The sequence below is a fragment of the Ornithodoros turicata genome, chromosome 10 (assembly GCF_037126465.1).
Source record: "Ornithodoros turicata isolate Travis chromosome 10, ASM3712646v1, whole genome shotgun sequence".
In the NCBI taxonomy this organism is placed as follows: Eukaryota; Metazoa; Arthropoda; class Arachnida; order Ixodida; family Argasidae; genus Ornithodoros; species Ornithodoros turicata.
The window spans coordinates 6,043,139-6,064,042 of record NC_088210.1 but is presented as its reverse complement, the minus strand read 5'-3'; the positions used below and the strand labels follow the sequence as shown (position 1 = coordinate 6,064,042).

General features: G+C 45.7%; 1 protein-coding gene and 1 long non-coding RNA gene across 2 annotated transcripts in view; both read right to left on the bottom strand.

The window, feature by feature from the left end:
• Positions 1–20,904, bottom strand: part of LOC135370351 (caspase-3-like) — a 120,295-nt gene that overhangs the window by 84,055 nt on the left and 15,336 nt on the right. Inside the window, exon 2 of the mRNA XM_064604084.1 lies at positions 18,187–18,238. Within this exon, the coding sequence (XP_064460154.1) occupies positions 18,187–18,238 (52 nt within the window). The remainder of the gene's footprint in view (positions 1–18,186; positions 18,239–20,904) is intronic.
• On the bottom strand, positions 11,866–13,431 carry LOC135369694 (uncharacterized). Its single transcript, XR_010415115.1, has 3 exons — positions 13,053–13,431; positions 12,709–12,808; positions 11,866–11,954 (listed from the first exon to the last, which is right to left on the bottom strand). It is a non-coding gene; the product is annotated as an uncharacterized LOC135369694 (long non-coding RNA).

The following is a 20,904-nucleotide window of genomic DNA, read 5'->3' as shown; positions in this document are numbered from 1 at the left end:
AGGTGCTAAACATGGAGTTCAGAACTACAGACCTATAGCTATTCTTCTGGTCCAAAGCAAGATTGTGGAAATGCTAATCTTAAAGCGCTTGCAGCATTTCTTTGATTGTCACAACTTATTGACACCTTTTCAGTTTGGTTTGTGCAAAGCAAAATCATCAGAGTTGGCCTTTGTGAATGCAACAGAAGACATAAAACAAAACATTGATCAGAAGCTGCTGACTATGGGCATATATGTTGACTTAAAAAAGCATTTTATCTGTTTGATCACAGCATACTACTAAGGAAGCTCCCCAGGTATGGTGTATGTGGCGTCCCCCAGAGCTACCTTAACAGCAGATATCAGTATGTACAGATCTGTGAAGCATAGTCACGCGTGTTGCCAATAAACAGTGGCATTCCCAGAGGGGTCAGTTTTCGTCCCATTTCTCTGCATTTGTGTGAAGAGATGCTGCACGCATAGGCGCCGACTGCGGGGGGGGCGCGGGGGCCCTTGCCCCCCCGGAACATGAACTAGGGGGGCGCCGCCTCCCCCGGGAAGTCAGAGACTGACACCAACCTTTGGGGCTCGGAGCGCCCGGGTCAAAAGAGCGAAGAGGCACCAACCCCAAAAATGCACCTTGCAATTTGTAAAATATGTATCCGCCCACTATACTCATTATCACAGTAGAAGGTGAGGCGAAGAACAGAGAGGATGACACAACACATTGCCTGAATTTCGTCCAAAGCAATCAGATCAATGAAACGAAAGCAGTCGAAAAGGTACCTGCAGCTGCCAGTGAGGTGCAACGGTAGAATCTTCGGAACGCATATCCGTTGGGAGCTGGTTCAACTCCCGCTGGTCCATTTCATTGACCATATTCATAATATTGCGCGCATTTCGGGTCAAACAACGAGGATTCAATGCATTTTGTTCCTTTTGCACTCAGTTTTCAAAGGCGTAATGCCTTGAGTTGTGCACATGTTCACTGTTTGCTTTCTCTCTGTTTTTCTTTTTTTCTGTTCTTCCTTCCTCTTATTTCTATACCAGTTCTGCATACATCATAAGATCCCGCCAGAGTGTGTGATTAGTTTTGTGTTCTTCATTTTTCTTTTCTTTCCTTCTTTTTGTTTTCTTTTGCTTTCTTTTCCTTTTTTGTCTTCCCCTTTTCACTTTTTTTTAATAACACGCCGACATCCATCTGGCTTACCTTTCTTTTTTTTCTTAATAAACATATCCCCCACCCCGCCAGAGTACTTATTTCGCGGTGCGCCCTTGCCCCCCCCCCCCCCCCCCTGGGAAAATGAAAACTCTCCGCCTCTGGCTGCACGTGCAGCATGGTAGGGCTACTGATAATTTCGACCACTCGGGGTACTTTAGACGTGCAAAAGCAATCTTTAACACTCGGAGAACAAGGAGCAGTCTAAACAAGGACAACGACACAAGAAGACACACAAACAGAGGCTCCTGAAGGTAAATTAACGATGCCCAAGTAACTAGAAATAATATTGACTAGAGTAGCTTGATGGGCTTGTTGGTACATGACTCGGAGAACAAGGAGCAGTCTAAACAAGGACAACGACACAAGAAGACAAAATCATCATTTGGGAGCCTCTGTTTGTGTGTCTTCTTGTGTCGTTGTCCTTGTTTAGACTGCTCCTTGTTCTCCGAGTCATGTACCAACAAGCCCATCAAGCTACTCTAGTCAATCTTTAACACACCGGTGCTGGAAGCAATGTTTATCGCTCCCACATTGCTACCATTCTCTTTCCCAGGATTGAACCCGCGATCATGAGCTCAGCAAGTCAACACGTTACCAACAGAGCAACTGAGGCCGTTAGTGCAGATTGAAATGCGAACGCGATAATTTACCTAACTGCATGTATACAGAAAGCGAAGAAGCCCGAGTACGGCCCACCAGACCCAGACGCCATGCTGCTTACACTAATGCATCTAGAAATACAGCAAGACATCCACACGCACGCACACACATCCACACACACACGCGCGCGCACACACACACAAAGGCAATTGGAGCAGATGCCAATATCCGAAAATACGCGCTGTGCGAGTATTTTCCGTATATGCCGTAACGTACGAAACATTCATTTATACGCGCTATAGAATCCACTAATCGGCCCTGAAGCATGACCAAACGTGCTTCTATCGTAGAGATACGACACTATATCGAGAGAGAGAGAGAGAGAAAACAAAGATCCATTTGCCTGAAAATCCGCCGTTTCACTGCTAGATATTTGCAATGCACCCCCAGTTCAAACAGCCCAGTTGAAAAGTCCCAGTTGAAACAGCAGCACGTCGAAACCTCTCGACTGGGAAAAGAAAAAGAAAAACGAAATCTCAACGAACGAAAAAAAAAAAAAAACAGAGGCGAAGTCACGATACTGCCCTGCACCCTCTATTGGCACATGCCTCCTTCTCATCATGGGATCCCGGTCATTCCCAGATGCAGCGTAACCGACTACCGAACACCGACGAGCAGTTTCATCACCCCTCCCGCCTCTCTCCACACAACCGCCACCTTCCACATACGTAGCAGCAGACGGAAATATGCCAGCTCTATGAGCAGCCGTGCAGCGCCAAGAAACTTGATACCATAAAGCCACCAGATGCCAAGGCCAAGACCTACCATGCCTTTTCTAATGTAACAATATCAGCAGTCGATCGGCGCGTTGCGCAACAACCCGCAAACTAGGAGGGCTTACCCATCGAACGTCTTAAGAGGGGATCTAAAAGCGATAAAACCCCGGTGCAGGGGACAGAAAGAGACAACACAGACGAAGCTTAAGAGGGGATACCAGCTCCAAAGGCCCCATGTATTTTCTATGGAACACGTTTCATCCTTAATCTCGGCTAATATTCGACGGATTTTCACCCGGTTTGTTTTGTACGATAGCTTGTCCAATGGTGCATTTGAGCTTCAGAACCGATTTTTTATTTTCGCTCTTGACATTTTTCTAGGCGTTGCGAAAGCACGGGAAAAATTGAATGCAACTTTGAAGCGCTCTTGTTAAAAAGTAAGAAGAAAAACGAAAAATCCGTATTGAAACTCGGATGCAGAATTCTTTCCAGAGTATTTTGATACCATACTCATTGAAATCCGCTCACCCGTTATCGAGATTAAGGGCAAAATGCAGATGTACCGAGAACCGTGGGAGATGGTCCTGTCTTCCCCCTGCATAGTAGCGCCATGCCGCGGATTAGAAGGGAGAAGTACCACTCCGCGTGAGGAAGCTCCCGTATTCCAAACCCATATCCTTCCTTCTCGTGATGTGAGTCAGAAGGGACCAGTAGCCCATTATAGACCTGTTGCGCTGGGCCAGGTGGCGCTGCAAACCTTGTGTGTTAGCGCCGCTCGTGGCGACCTTTTCAACACACGGCCGCTCCCTAGCCTGGCTAAGTTGGTGTGGCATTATCGTTTATCATCTGCTTTACGGATAGAAAAAGTCAAAAGGATCGACAAATTCTTTAAAAGAAAGTTGCTGAAACACGCGTACAATGTGCAGCACGATGTACATATGCAGAACGCGTGTATGTCGCGAATGACACTGTTTGTTAGAGTGTTTAGTGTGCTTCTCTGGTGCATTGGGGGTGCCAAAGTATAAATTTCATCTTGAGAAAAATCAGGCTTAACAAGAACAAGGCAAAGATTAATTCGCAGGGCGCTTATCGAATTCAATGGGGACTTAACAAAACGTTAGCCGTTATTAATTGAAGATAGTTGAACAATAATAACACGACATCTAAATGAAACACAAACTGTTTTATGGTTCAACACCCAAATAGTTGCTCTTTCCTGGGACCTCTGGTTATGTTCTCCGCGTGCGGAATGCTCACGACTCTACCATAACACAGAATAAACAGCCATTGGGCAACGCAGTACTAATGATTTCGAAGCGTTTTCGGGCACAGCCATGCAGCTTGAGCAAACTTCTCGACTATTTAAATTTGGAATCAGCTATTATATATATATACATATACAATATAGCCTCGTGTATATGTGCACAAGCTTTGGTTCCGTACGCATATTTAACAAAAAGTTATATGTATGGGGTTTCTGGTGACGGAGACCCAATGAAATAATTGCTTAAAACAAGTGAGCTGATGAATATAATTCATGACTGTAAGACCCGGAGACTAGGGACCACGAAAACAGACATATACAGATGTGTCCAAACTCTGTCTGTGTGTGTCTGTTTTCGTTCCCTAGACTCGGGATGTTACTGTCACACAGCGACAATTATCCGAGGCATCGGCTGCACAGTCGACTTTTAGTATAAAAAGCAGAAAAATGTAAAGCAAATACAAGAAAACGAAATGTATATATCGTCAAAGTTTTTGTGTTCTATTTCATTAGAACAGATGCCGATGTTTGTCTACTGCAATAATTATACTTGGATATTACACAGCCGCAATGCAAGTCTATGACTGAAAATGGTAAACGACGGCAGCAGTGAGGACTAATTATTTCAGGGCTTCATATTTCAGGAACTAGCTTGCCTTTGAGTAGAACAAAAATACCGCCGCGTGCATATCGCCAGCAGCCGGAATAGCGCTGGCACTGGGGGACATCTTTTCCGGGGACATTTCTTGGGCGGGCAAGAGCCACCTTCTTGCTGCTATGGCACCGTACGACACAACAGTAGTTTGCAATTTTTGATAGAGTTCGATTCAAGTAGAGTAGAGCTCGATTTCGGAAAAAAAAAAGAAAAACGGCGTACTCTTTGATGCGTCCTACCCGTTGCTATCAGTTATGCATACAAGGCGTGAGCGGCCGCGTGTTGTAGCATTCCGACGGTAGGGGTCAGAGTGGCGCTCCAGTCACCCTCCTCAAACTTTAGCGCAACAGCTCTATAGGAGGCCCACTTGGTGCCTTCAAAGCGGATTAACTGATGGCCAAGGTCGATAATACCCGCCCTCGGTAGGCTTGCCAAGTGAAAACGGGTAGCAGCCTTTTTGTCGGGGACGTCTCCATCCACCAAGGAAACGAAAGGGAGCACACATGTTATATTATCAATTTCGCTTTTGGTAGCGGAAAAGACGAAATAAAGCAGATGAAAAACTGAACGCATAAAAGGTTATTTAGAGATTCCCGTAAAGATTCCAATAATCCGTGCGTTGTCAGGAACCAAAGGTGGAAGAGGGGCATTGTAGCGACGTGAACGTTGTCAGGAATGCTTGTTCAATAAATACCGATAAATGTGTGACATATGGCACTGCCTCATAACAGAGAACCATGTCCATTTTTATCGAATGATTTCTTGTTATCTCTCGGCGGAAAGTTGTATGCGAACGTTTCACGAGTATTTATACAAATTAGAAGCGTATGTGTATGGCTCAAGATGAAAGTTTCGATGAAGGTTAAAGCATCAAGTTTAAGATCAAGGTAGAACGGCAACAGAAGGTGGTTTTGTGACAAATTTACAAATTTGTGACAAATGTCACGTCAGACAACGTGTCACATGACTCTATAAGAAAATGACTCTACGGGAAAATTTTGATTAAAGGCTTTCCTCCGGCACATTGGTTTGCCACCGCTTCGACCAAACGGCGTTCGATCAAATGTCCCGGAACCTGAAAACACTGCAGATGATTTTCTATCGACGCACCTTTTGTTTTTGCTGCTGCTAAGTTATCGAAATTAATAAGGCACTCTCCAGAAGGGGTGGCAATCATAAGGCCGAAAGTCAAAAGGCAGAATTATCAGAAGGCCGAAAATTCAGAAAACCGAACCATCAAAAGGCCGAAAAGTCAGAAAACCGAATTATCGAAAGGCCGAAAAATGAGGAACCCAAGATACGAGAACTGTTATCCCAACATCTGCTGTACAATTTATGTAGGATAGACTTCTCGTGAATTAATACAGCAAATATGTTATTTCACCGAACTTCGCTTTAATAACCTGCTTTCGATCACTTAGGGGAAAGAAATGGAAACCTATGAAGGTGCCCTTTCATGGGGTACACGCTCGGAGACCATCGCATGCGAAATTCATAAGATAATTTTTATTCAATTGGTGAGAGTATGCAAATAAACGTTACGCTGCATATCTTGTAGCCGGCGCATCACTAATACCAACCCAAAAGAAATTATTTCACCAGCATGAACCGTTTTCGAGTCATCCAGTCGGGAGATTTTAGTGAGGAGCACGCTGTAAGTCAAAAGCTGCAAGACGATACACAAGTCGAACAGAGTGCGAACCAAGGAAGAAACCGCAGACACATTTGTCCCACAAAGCTGCATTCCATTCAAGAACCCCTCTTTTCTTAGGAGATTAGCCGTACATTCTTGTCGATCCGAACAAATGCAACAAGGTCACGCGTGTTGTTGGAACTACATGCCCCAGCGGCGTATTGCGCATTTCCTGAACAACGGTACTGGTTACGGCACCCGGCGCCTATAGCGCCATCTGGTGGCTGTCTAGGCCCCGGCGCCATCTCGTGCCAAGAGTCGGCGAAACGCCGCGGCTGGTATCCCCTCTTAATAGTAGTCAGTACCTGGGTGTTGTGTTAGATTTCCATCTTAACTGGAAGTCGCATATTTCACAAGTATGTTCGAAGCTATCTCAAGCCTGTGGCGCTTTGCACAGGGTGAGCAAAATCTTCACTCTGGCTATCTTAAAGGAGCTAGGAAAGCACTTTAATCACTAGCATTTTTTTGAGCCAAGTGGTTAATAAGCATATTAAAATGCACCATGCGAAGTAATACTATCAACAGGTGCATAAATATCGCAGAATTCGATTTTGAAAATCGCGACCGTGCGCAACGGTGGCAATACCCGGAACGAGCCGTCGAGCCGCTTGCGTCATTTTGACGTCAGAAAGGTGGAGCCCCTGATTGGTTTCGAAGAACGTCGTCTGCTATTTTTCACTCGGAACCCCGCTGCAACGGTGGACGAAGTTTCTTTTGCTTTTCTTTGGTTAGATACAGTAAACGAAGACTGGTCTACGGACACTGTTCAAGGTTAGACCGTGAGATTGTAGAGGCCTCCTCATTGAACTCCCCCAAGCGAAGTCAACCGAAAATCGGTCAACCTCTCCCCGCTTGACCTTGCTTTCCCTAAAGCGACCTTCCGGAGTAGGTGGATTATGAAAATAAACTTCAGGTGCCAGTTGAACGCTGTTCTGTCCGTGTCTGTGTTTTGTATGCTGTTCGTTATCGTGGTGACTGTTTCTTGTTGTGTTGTTGGTGGCAATACGTATAAACACAGTGCGGCACTAAGCGCTGCTTCACTTCACGCCTCGAAATGATCGCTGCATGGCTATGACCACTAATTCCGTCCGCTATGTCATTATATCAATATACGCTATATCACTAATTCGCTATGATCACTAGTGCCCGTCACTTTGACTAGCAACTTTGTTAGCCATTCAGTTAATTCCTTATTCAGCTGGAGCAGTGTTCTTGCCCATACGTTGTCAGATACAATCCAATGAAATCTATCGCAATATGCCGTCGCCGGCATATCGTGGCATCAGGAGTTGAACATTCATTGCCTGAGTTACACACCAACATAGCCAAGCAGTGTCATAAGACCACCACATGGTCAACTTACCAACCATCGAGCTAAACGAGAATTGGCCGATGCAGACTACAAATGTGGACGACGCAGACACGCAAGTTTGAGTTCATCCGTGCTCGGCGCCATTTGTTTTTTCACCATATAGTGCATCAGTTTTATCCATCATATAGTGACCGACAACGCCGGTTAAGTTTGCGTCCGACGACATATCAGCGTGCACTGAAACAACACGTGACTAGCGTAAATTTTAGCTGACTATAAAATGCACATGTTGCGCGCGGAAAACTGCCAACGGCAAACTGTGACTAACCCACCCATAATATTGCAAGCACACAACTAACCAACCAACATGCCGCCCTGCTAAGCCAAATGGCTTCTAAATGTGTCTTTCGTTCGCTAAGGCGACTTGAACACATATAGAAAATTCCTGAATTTGAGTGGTTAAATAGTGATGTTATGTTCTTAATCGCGGCATAACATCTTACAAAGCAGCATATCCCCTTTTCCTTGTTTCCCGAACATGAATTTCGAGAACGGGGGTTTCACGACCATGACTATCGAGGTCCTCCTTTATTCATCCCTTGACAGAGAGAAAGCAGGGTGAAAGAAAACGGAAAGAAAGAAAAGAAAACCAGTCAGTACTGACCTGGCTAGAAGCGCGGTCGCCGCTTTCAACTTTTATTACGTCACCAATGACGGTTTTTTCTTTCTCCTCCTCGTTTGACCCGGAGGAGCGAGTCGAGTGGGAACACGCGCGGCGATGTTCAAGTGTCTTTTTTTATACGAAAAACATCGCGCACAGAGAAAATTTTCGTCTTAATCATCAAGTTAAGTTACCTGCTTCCACATCGCGTTCGGAACGGAAAATTTTTGAGATGGCTTTCAGAGCTCCTGGGTCTCTGACCAGAACCTGGTCAATGTCTTTGTTTGTATGGATAACGAACCTACATGGTGCCTCCAAGTTACAACTGAAACGTTTCGTCTCTGCGGAGCCGCCAACTATTCCAAACAAGGAGCCGAAAAGCGGTTTAGATTTCTGCCCTCAACTCATGCGATCAGCGCAAAACTCTAGATGTTATGCAGTGGTTTTCCCATGTGTATGACGTCAAACGCCCGCCACGTTTATTGGTGGAAAGTCTACAGCAGAAGTTCGGGTGGTTTCCGCAACTTCCGTATTGCTGGGCGCTTTTTCAATATGGACGCGGAAGCACAGCGGAGTCGACAAGTCAGCTTTTCAGCTGCCTTTCAGCAGCTGAGAGGCACCTGCTACGTGCAACAGACTTTGGAGGCCTTGCTTTTGAAATGTTGAGCCGCGAATCGACTTCAGCATGAAGAGAAAGTTCCAACGACAGACTGTTAGATGAGCTTTCAGCATCCATCACGATGAAGCACATGAACAGTTTGTGTAAATTTCATGTTTGATGGCGCCGTGTAAAGGGGCCGGAGTGGTTCATGCATAATAATGCCGAAAGAAGTCGAGTGCTTATGTTGCAAGGAGCTGCTCTTAAAGTAGCATATTTAGAACTTCGAGGGCAGCACGAACCTAGCGCTCATATTCACAAGTAAGAAGCGTGTCTCATGCACAATCATGCTGGTTGGTTTCAATACATAATAGTTATTCTGAACTTTTCGTTATTGTTCGTCACTTATTCAGAAAGAGTGCAGCTGAATTAATACTCGGCGTCCTACTAGCTTTAGCTTGTGTGTGGGAGAGATTTACTAGACGGATTTCACATGGTACTGTACAACAAGCACACACATAACATAAGCTTTAGCTTTGTTCAAAGCTTGCGTGTCTCATACAGGAAATACACTACATACCAACAGTTCGTGAGATGGGTGTTGCACAAACTTGGAAAAAACAAGCGAATCGTTATACCAGTCTGCGTGATGAACAGGATACGCAAAGCCTTTCCCATACTAACTACTACATGCTTTAAATACCCAAGATACTAGGTGGAAGTACCCCCTTCAGGGGGTGCCCTTGCAATTTCATCTGTAGACATATGTCGGTAATGATGTAACTATAATAATGACCCCCCTCCCCCCAACTTTTTTTCAACACCCCTCCATGCTTGGGATTCTGGATAAACCATTGTTCTGACCCCTGACACAAAGCACCATCTCATCAGCCTGCTCCGCCTGGTAAGAATTACATTGGGCTCTCAGTTACACCACAGACACAAATCCAATCCTGTTCTGACGCATCTTTTTGTCCACCCATTCAGTCAATATGTCATAAGTGTTGTTCGAACTCTTACTGTCTCATAGCACCCAAATAGTATTGTGTAAGCACCTCAAGTATTTTAATGACCGTTATGTGGAAGTAAATCAGACTGTTATGCAGGTTACCCTGTGTGTGACCTCCGGTTCCTGCTCTCAGTCCTCCAGAAGCGCTCACTACACAAGTTGACTATCGAGAACCTCAAATCTTCCATGCATGATGTAAAACCCAAGTTCGATTGCTTCCTAGCCATCTTTTCATTCTCAATCTTTCTTTTGTGTGCAAAGTGCACACCCAGTTCGTGTAGGATGTAGACCTTGACGAACCAAGCTTTGTATCTTGGGCTGCTCAAATACTCAAATAGGCATGTTGTAGTCAAAGATGATGTAACATGAAATGTGGTTCATATAGTTTATTGCGGCACTCAGATAATATCTTCATAATATGTCTGCAGAGATTGCTCCAAAATAGCATATGTGATGCAGCGTCATACATTATGGGACTTCTGGGAAAAATCATGATTCACTTGATACAGATGGCAGCCTGTGTAACGGTGTCTGACACATTTTTAGCAGCCACTGTTTCAAAACATGCATTAAAAATGCTCCAACTATGAAAGTATCACGAAGTTCTTCATTTCATTTGTCTACTTAAAGACCCTTCTTAAGGGATTTACATAAAGGGGGAGGTTTTTTATCCAAAAAAGACAAATACCAAAATGATGTACACAAAATCCGTTCACTCACCACAAAGAAATTCATTCGATCTAAAAACTATCATAGCACTTGGAAATAAATGACGATACATTTTGTTCTGATGCTATGTGGGCAGGAAGATCATTCCTTTTCAGTGACTTTCATCTTTCATCGTTGATTTCTTAGGCAATTTGAGGCTTTGTTTGTATCTGTCCCTTCTATGTTGTTCCAGCCTCAGAACATCAGTTTCTCTCTAAGATCATTCCAATTTGATACCATCAGCTGGTGCGGAGAGTAGGGGAATTTTTTCGTTTGGTAGGTGGAGCAAGTACTTTGTGCGGGTCATCAAGTCTTGGAAGTAACTTGTGAGGGGATTGACAGTAAGTGGGTGGGGAGGAGTGTGACCGTAATATAACTTATGAAAGAATGCCAGGCCTGATACCTTTCATCTGGTAATCAAAGGAGTAAGAAAGAGTTTGGTTTTAATGGCTGATACGCTGGAAAAAGGATGATAATCACGAGCAACAAACCGTGCGGTTCTGTACAAATTCTACTTTGTCGATTAAGAGATGTTGGGATGGGTTCCAGATTGCAGAGGCATATTCCAGTTCTTTTGAACATGGCAGTTGGTGTTCTGAGACTGGAACACATAGAAAAGACAAATACATACAAAGCATCAAGTGCCTAAGAAATGAATGATGAAAGAAGGCAGTCACTGGAAAGGTTAGCCAGTAGTAGGACTTCAAACCCACATCTTCTGTATTATCGATCCAGGGCCCTTACCAATTGAGCTAAGCTAACACGCCTCTCCAGTGACTTCCAAGGGTGCGGATGTACCCTAGGAATAGGTTTATGGGCAGGAGAACATTAGTCACTGTTATTATACAGGCATAGCTCTTTTCCGGTATGATGACCGCAGAGCACATTTACAGGAACTCACAGGCACAAAACTTTCATAATAAATATGTAATAGCCTCAAACAGCTATTATATATAATAACTGGGACATGAACTCCAATAGCAGATGGTCTGGCAGTACAACACAGGTAATCTTGCCATCACTATATTTTTCCCAAAATGCTGAAAATAAATCGATAGAATTATTGCAATGAACCGCTCAATTTTCCACCTCAGATATATTTTTAGCACTCTGTCTTTCATGTTTCAAAATATACATGCATCGAGAGAGAGAGAGAAATACATGATGACGATGATATGGGAATGACTTCCGCTCATTGAGCATGCATCGAACCTGCAGAAGCTTGTGTGTGTAAATAGAGTCACACATCTCATGTGCAACAGGCAGGTCTAAGTTGTATTGAGATACGTCAATTCCTTACGCGTGCTCACCACCTGTAGATTCCTTTAAAGGGAACAAAAAACTTTTTGTTAGTAACAACTTCACGCTATATACCACATTTATAAAAGAAATTGGTCCCGTACCTGACGGACAACTGTCATGACCATTGCCAGATGTCTTCCTCTCCTGTTCCTTCCACTTCCATGAAGTCATCACCCTAACATTGTTAGAAAAAAGCCATATAAATGCGATAACTGAGATATTACCACTACGAGCATACAGCAAATCACAACCACATAAATAAAATACACAATTGCACCGAGCTGTGCACATTTTCACACACACACACACACACACACACACAAATACATAACAGAGTGGCCTGTCTATAATAACACTTCAACAAGTTTGTGTAACTCTGTTTTGAAACTGGACACAGGAAGGTCATCTCCAATCAGCTGAAAAAGTTTGTTCGGAAGAGGAACGGTTTCTGCTGATTTCTGTAGCTGGTCCGTAGCAGTGGAACCTTGTAAGGTGGTACATTGATGGATTTCATACCGTAATGGCAAGTGTTTGGGATGGCGCTAAAAGATCCTGAATTTGCAAGGCAATTATGTGTAAATGTCTGATTTCCAAGTGAACACTTTGTCTACTGTATTTTGCATGTCTTGAAGGAGTGAGGGGCTGGATGGATGGATTGTAGTGGCACCCCTGATGGGTCTCTTTGCAACGAGGTTCCAGCACATTGCACCTGTAGACATGGTTGTCGTACACCAGGCTTTCTTCCTTTTTTTGTGCACTGCAATTTTATCGTAGTTGCCCTCTGTGGTGTTTCCCCAGATTAGACAACAATAGTACAGCTTGGGGTAAACTAAGGATTTCAACTGCGTTAGTTTAGAATCCAGAGCTCTCCTTTACTATGTGCAGTATGCTGCATATTATAAGGAAAACAAATAGAAGAAAACTTGTACCTGATCCCTGCCTTGTATTTCCAACATTTGGTTCCATATCTTGTCCAAGGAAGTCGTGAACTGCATTGGTGCACACTGCCGTGACAATTTAATGTTACACCTACATGAGGAATACACAGCTTCATTTTACGTACTGTGGATGTTGCTTACTGCATTGGCATGGCTGCATTCAACAACACTCGGAATTGATTGATTGATCGGAATCTTTTGATTTAGTGCGTAAACTTCAATTTTTTTAATCCGTATTTTTCTTTGTTGCGTAAATGGTCTCCAAACATCTGCATGCCACAACGTAATTCTCACAAGGAGAGTAATCACTGATAAATTATACAGAAGACACTAACCTCGTCACGTCCAGATGCAACAGTCTTGAAAGATAGATTCAAGGAAAGCACTGCGGACTGCTGTAGGCGGAGGTTCTTTGTACTCAAACTGAGGGGTCCGTCTCATAGTCTGCATTCTTCAAATACGATTGGCAAAATCCGCTGCCAACCATACCTGCCGCTGCGGTTGAACGCGCAGCATCGTACGGAGCTGAATGCCCGCCAAGAAATCTCGCTTTGACGACACAACCGAGGCATGTCAAATGAAGTCTGTGTACCTCGATAAATTGGTCGTTGTTCCAAAAGATATAAATAACTCCATGCTTCTGTACTGTGTTACTCCATACTATTAAAGAAACATGTTCCCCTGGCTTTTGGGCCATCTTCAGATATAAATAAAGAAAACTTGGAAATACACGCACTACGCTAACGCTGTGAAATAGCGCGCTGGATCCCGAAAGTCGTCGTAGCTCGTAGCCCCTCTTTCCACGGAAGTCGCTAATTGGATTATCGCAGTTATAAAACAGGTCGTAGATTTCGAAGTATATACATACTTTTTATTTCCAGACATTTGACAACAGTATATCGGCGTAAAAATGTCGTTTCTTGCTGAAAGTTGTTGTTGTAGTGCTCGATCACGTGACGGCATTCTGCGCGCTGATTGCATGGGCGATTGACGTCATCCCAGTGGGATGACCAGATGAGTTTTCTATATATGCGTACGTTTTCTTGGTTTGACGCTAGGTGTGCCAGCGTCGGCGTGAACCGCGATGTTCAAAATTCGAGTTTACGAAAATTACGAGGTGTTGAGGCATGCATTTTCGTATGTGACGTTGCTTTTGTGTATTCTATCGGTAGCCACTGCGGAAAAGGCTCTCCAGCTTCTGGTCAGAGACCCTTTAAGAACTCTATATTGCTGATTAGTCCAATGTCATCTCTTATACTTCGTCGAATCATGGGGGCACACTTATAAAACTTACTTAAGACCCATTGAACGTCTTCAAAACCGCATAATTCCTACAATATTCAATGCACATCCTAAGCAATCATATCTACCTCTGTATGAGTCACTGCGCATTCTGGCATTCAACACATTGTGTTTTGAGAGGACTGTACTGATGATAAGGAAATGTATTATTACTGAAGGGCTAGTTCCGGGTCGACATTTTTTCTCTGTAACTCGCACTAGCCGCTCCGTGTTAGGGCATCATCTCTTAGTACAACATCAATCGAATGAGCATGGGATGCGAACTTAACAATACCAAGTAATTAAATTGATCTCCTTACCACTCTCTGTAACTTCATCTAGGAACTTTAAATTTGCTTTACATAGGCACTTTACAGTACTGATGATGAAGCTATATCGATAACATAGATACAGTCAACCCTCGATTTATGAACCTTCGATTTATGAATGCCCTCGTTTTATGAACACGAGCACGGGGAACCAAACTTTTTCCATTCATTTTTCCCTCGTTTTATGAACCTCGATATTCGAATAATGAACGGAATTTCTGGGTACCAGCTAGGAGTTGCCCAGCGTTTTTGCCCTCAATTTATGAAAGGATCGTTCCGAGGTCAACAGAAACCTTCAAAGGGATAATTCCGTGGTCTTATGAATGATGCCTGAACGGACAAAACGTTTTCCAGGTATTGCACCCTCGGTTCTTAGCCCCTCGAAATCGGAACAACAAAACGGGTTGTCCGAGGTCGCACAAGGTGCGACCAAGTGTTCCTGACCTCAGTTGATGAATAAGGTGGTCGCAGTCACCCGGAGATTAATAAAAGGCGGTTAAAAATCCCGGAGGAAGTCCGAGACCAGTCCAGTGCGAATGTGGTGACATCTCTTCTTTCCAAGATTGACACAGCGGAAGGCATGGTCCAAAGCAAAATTAAACAATTTTGTATTGCATAATAAACAGAGTGTGAATGCGCTAACGTCTGTTCTTTGTGAGATTGGGGGGGGGGGATATGTTTATTGCGGGAAAAAAAAGAGGCAGGTAAAAAGGAAAGGTCAGCCAGGCAGAAGCCGACTTGCTATTCCTTGTAAAAAGAAAAAAAACAGAAACAGAAAGGGAGAAAGACGCAAGCGGCACATCGGCAGCAGGGGGGCATGAGTACACGACCGCTCAGAGGCAGTCCAGGAGCCCAGGAGCAGTTGTGAGATTGATACAGCAGAAGGCATGGTCAAAAGCAAAATTACACAATACATGGCATTATAAACACAATCCCAACTCGGAAATATTGTTCCATTTGCTCGATAGTACTCAGTTAACTGAATTTTCGATTTATGAATCCCTCGATTTATGAACGATTTTTCGGGGAACCGAGGGTGTTCATAAATCGAGGGTTGACTGTATATGTTTATCGCAGCACTGTCGTATATTAACCAGCTGTATAAATATGCCTTCTGTTTAGGACTTTTGTGACTTGCATATTTTTAGTGTAGCAGTTTTGTGGTTGACTGTATACTGCTGTCATATATTTATGCGTGACGGATCGCACTAGCTTCGGCTATGATCCGGATGGACTTTCAACCCTTAAATGTATCACTTTAATATTGTCACTGAAATGAAAAAAAAGAAGATCTTTTGGGGACGAGCAATTGGACCTGCCTGCCCTCTTGCGTTCGTATGGATGTCATGAGCTACAGAACATTCCATCCCTACCGCCGTACCGCTGTAAACGAGTCTATTTCGGTTTGTGGTCCGTGCATTACTGAACCATCCAATCTAAACTAATCTTTATTTTTGCGATGATGCTGATGATCAATCCTCCTAATATCCCATATCCTCCGTCTAAATAATGAAGCAATGCAGAATCAAAAGCGTTGTCAGTGGCGAGTGTGTAGAACCGTTGATTTACCATGAACGTGGAAGTAGAACACCTGGATGAGAAACCAAAGCTGTGCATTACTGAACCATCCAATCCAATCTTTATTAATGCGATGATGCTGATGATCAACAGTATCGTCCCTCTAAATAATGAAGGAATGCAGATTAAAAGGCATGGTATGTGCCGAGTGTGTAGAACCATTGATTTACCATGAACGACGAAGTAGAACACCTGGATGGGAAAAGAAACGCTCTTCAATGTGGTTCATATATGGACGCGGTGCATTACTGAACCACGCAATCCAAACCAAACTTCATTTATAACGCTCTTCAATGTGGTTCATATATGGACGCGGTGCATTACTGAACCACGCAATCCAAACCAAACTTCATTTATGCGATGATATTGATGATCAACAGTATCGTCCGTCTAAATAATGAAGCAATGCGGAATCAAAAGCGTTGTCTGTGTCGGTTGTGTAGAACCATTGACTTACCATGAACGAGGAAGTAGAACACCTGGATGACAAATTAAAAGCTCTTCAATGTGGCTCATATATGGACGCGGTGCATTACTGAACCATCCAATCCAAACCCGTCTTTACTTATGCGATGATGCTGATGATCAACAGACTTCACCTCCGTGGACTTTTCAAAAAATGATGTTTGATCTCTTCAAGCGTTGCACAGGTGTCAAATGCTACCTCGTTGACATTATCGTTTTCAGAGTGAATGAAAAAGACCAATTGAAAAATCTTGATCGTGTCATTCAATTGATTTCTGATGCGGGACTCAAACTGAGTAAGAAATGTGTCTTTGGAGTGCAAGAACAGACTTTTCTCCCAATCTTTGAAATCTTCAGGAGGTACAAGGTGCTGGCCCGGAAAGATAAGAAGTCACTCGCTTTGTTTCAGGGAATGATGGGCTACTACGCAAAGTTGACGTAGAGCCATTGCAAAAGGGAGATACACCGTTTCTCCGGACTGGGGAGAGGCAAATCGCCGGCTGACGACACTGCTACGGAATGAACCGCATTTGCGCTCTTTCATCAATCTGCCTACTAAAGTCTCTACGGATTCGCCTGCCTTGGAGCTGTACTCCAACAGCAGCATGGCTGGAGGTGGGCGAAAGGGAAGCACTGGCGTACTGTAAACGTATTTTTATTCGCGATGTATTAACTTTCGCGATTCGCGCATTCAGTCATTTGCGAACTTATTCGCGAATTTTTAATTTCGCGATTTCATAGGGCTGTTTCCTTTCGCGGGACAAACGTCAAGCTGTGTTCGCGAGTACAATTTTTCGCAATTTTTTATGTGTCGCGAAATTCGCGAAAATTAATACATCGCGAATAAAAATACGTTTACAGTATTTACCTCTGGGGTCGCAGGCTCACACCGACCACTTAGTTATTCGGCGGACAAGGTACGGGTCAGGGCCCACTACGGATAACACGGTGATGTATGAGGCTGCTGAATTACACGTTCGACGTCGTCTACAGGAAAGGAAAACAGAATGTAATCGCACACACGCTTTGGCGCCTTCTAGCCTATTTGGTTACTACTTTCCTTCAAGAGTCCCTTCAATAAGGGAAGAGGCCTTTCTCATACATGGACGTAGTCTTCAAACGAGACTCAACGTCGTCAGTCTACCAATGCAAGACTTTCATGTAGATCCTGTCGTGGCTCTGCAAAATCTACGTGAGAAAATGCTCAAGAAGCAGTTAGCGACTAAAAATTATGTCGACAACAAACGCGCCGCTCGCGCCATTAGTCTCAAAGTTGGGGACTTCGTCAGCGTAAAACAACCAACACACGTCACGAAGGGCGACAGATTATTCTCCACACCAAGGATGGTTGTTGCAAGCCACGGAAGCAGTTCATTCTTGCTCGATGACGTATCTGACGAAGAGTCCCATATGTATCGCTGAATGTCCATCACCAGGATCAAGTTGACTGGTCATCGATCGACTCTGCACGGTTATGAACGTTGCCTGCGCACAACGATCGTCAAGCATCTGCCATCGACCGTCCACTTGAGACTGTTACGTCAACATTGACGTAGGAACCTCAAGCAAAACGCAAGAACCGTTATGCAGGGGTAGCCGTGAAAGACGACCACCACAGCGTTTACGACTCTGAAAAGGCTAGATTGGGGTTTTGTTTCTACAGTATTATATTCCTGAGTGGAGGAAATGTGATGTCGCCACATGTTTGTCATTTTAATCCCCATCGTCACTACTATCTACCCACCTCTATATATTCATCGACGTCATTGCAATACGGGCATTTCACTTGCTACACTACACTATAAGATGGACATACCGTGATGTTTATGATGGCACACTGCCCTCTGTTCTCCTTAGGAATGGTGTACCTGAAAGGAAGACAGAGGTTATAATGTGATTAAGCTTAAATAGAAGCGGGCCGTGCTAAAGTCGATGGCCCGTTTTCTTATTCTGCAAGGGTAACCCGTAAGTTGAATGATGACATGTCCTGTGATCTCAAGGTAAAGGTAAGGTAGGTAAGGTAAGAAGAAGGTGCTTCTGCTGCCACGCGCTACGGCGCTGGCACGACAGTTCTACCGGCACCGTCCTAGTGTGAGGCTGCGACTATCAGCCCGCTGGGACATTCCATCATCGCCGGTCAGAACTCGTGTGGAGGAAGACCATCGCCCTCTACATTTGGTGACCCGAACAACGACCACCATGTTCGGCGTAATTCGGCTTCCTACAATCCCAAATTTCACAAAGGCGGCTATTATCGGGCAGCAACATCCGCTCAGCTGGTCAACACAGCAGACGATGGCGCTAGGGCACGCCTATCGTGAGTCACCGAGCACGACTCCCCACCGGGGCTCGTAATAGGAGGCTACGCTCGATTCTTCTGACCCGGCACCCTTCGGCTTCAACGCCCCGTACCGGTCACGGTACGCCGTGGTCCCGCAATCTTCTCAGGCCTCCGCGTACATCGCGATGGCACCCCCTTGCATCACCTGCGACCCTTCAATGAGCAACACGCTCCACTACCGGTATCGGTACGTCGCTGTCCTACGCCCTGACTTCGCACATGTGTCATCTCGGCAACGCTTTCTGGAAGATGCTCGTGGAAATACCTCAAGCTGCCCCCATCGGCCTGCTACCACTTCACACGACGCGAGGTAATCACTGGCGCAGCGGCACGACGCACAGCGCATTACATCGCCAACGAACCTCCACACCCGCTATCCTGCCGCGCCCCCTGCCACGAACTCAAGCCGTACGCCAAGTCTTCCCACGTCCACGTACCGTCGTCCCGTCGTCATTCCTCCCGTCTTAGTATCGACGCGTACCTCAACCGCAAGCGCAGCTCCACGTGTGAGGGGGGAGTGATGTGGCGGCCCATGGAAGACGATGAAGAGGTGCCTCTGCTACCACGCGCTACGGCGCTGGCACGACAGTTCTACCGGCACCGTCCTAGTGTGAGGCTGCGACTATCAGCCCGCTGGGACATTCCATCATCGCCGGTCAGAACTCGTGTGGAGGAAGACCATCGCCCTCTACATTTGGTGACCCGAACAACGACCACCATGTTCGGCGTAATTCGGCTTCCTACAATCCCAAATTTCACAACGGCGGCTGTTATCGGGCAGCAACATCCGCTCAGCTGGTCAACACAGCAGACGATGGCGCTAGGGCACGCCTATCGTGAGTCACCGAGCACGACTCCCCACCGGGGCTCGTAATAGGAGGCTACGCTCGATTCTTCTGACCCGGCACCCTTCGGCTTCAACGCCCCGTACCGGTCACGGTACGCCGTGGTCCCGCAATCTTCTCAGGCCTCCGCGTACATCGCGATGGCACCCCCTTGCATCACCTGCGACCCTTCAATGAGCAACACGCTCCACTACCGGTATCGGTACGTCGCTGTCCTACGCCCTGACTTCGCACATGTGTCATCTCGGCAACGCTTTCTGGAAGATGCTCGTGGAAATACCTCAAGCTGCCCCCATCGCCCTGCTACCACTTCACACGACGCGAGGTAATCACTGGCGCAGCGGCACGACGCACAGCGCATTACATCGCCAACGAACCTCCACACCCGCTATCCTGCCGCGCCCCCTGCCACGAACTCAAGCCGTACGCCAAGTCTTCCCACGTCCACGTACCGTCGTCCCGTCGTCATTCCTCCCGTCTTAGTATCGACGCGTACCTCAACCGCAAGCGCAGCTCCACGTGTGAGGGGGGAGTGATGTGGCGGCCCATGGAAGACGATGAAGAGGTGCCTCTGCTACCACGCGCTACGGCGCTGGCACGACAGTTCTACCGGCACCGTCCTAGCGACCATCTGCCCGCTGGGACATTCCATCGTCGCCGGTCAGGACTCATGTAGAGAGACACCACCTCCTCAACACGCCTGTCTTGGAGCTCGTCAGCTGATAGTAGCTGCTGCAACCGGGATTGGTCCGATCAGATAGTTCCTTGAAGAAAGGCGGCTTTTAGGCGGTTGTAGGGAATTCCCGGGAGAGGTGTGCTGTCGGCGGTGCAGTCGTAAATTTGATCCGCAGCTGATGGCGACAATGCCGATACGACACGATAAAACTTTGTGAACTGTGAGGTCACACCTTGCAAGTGGAACTGGGCCTCGGCTTGACGGAAACATATGGCGGGATACCGGTCCCAGTACGGTGGTAGCTTGACAGCGACTGCTGTGAGAATGGATGAGTTGTCGCTTTGAGACACCCATGAAGGAGTCGGTTTCTGGCAAGCGAGCTTACTGCTAGAGTGCCCTTCCAGTACCGAGCTCACCGAGGAGCCGTCGTCACATACCATGAGTCGTTCCTGGGGAGGAAGATGCCCTGTGAATGATACGCTACATAAGGTGCGCGCAAGGGCCGATTGGAGGCGAATGTTATGGCATTCCCAGATCCCCCCATGAGGGAAGTCCCCATCGGATGAGAACCCATGATCTATTAGTTAAATTTTCTCTACCGAAACGTGCGTAGGTGTCGAATAAACGAGTTTTAGAGGTTAGCATTGCCGCTCCACCTCGGGCTCCACCAGC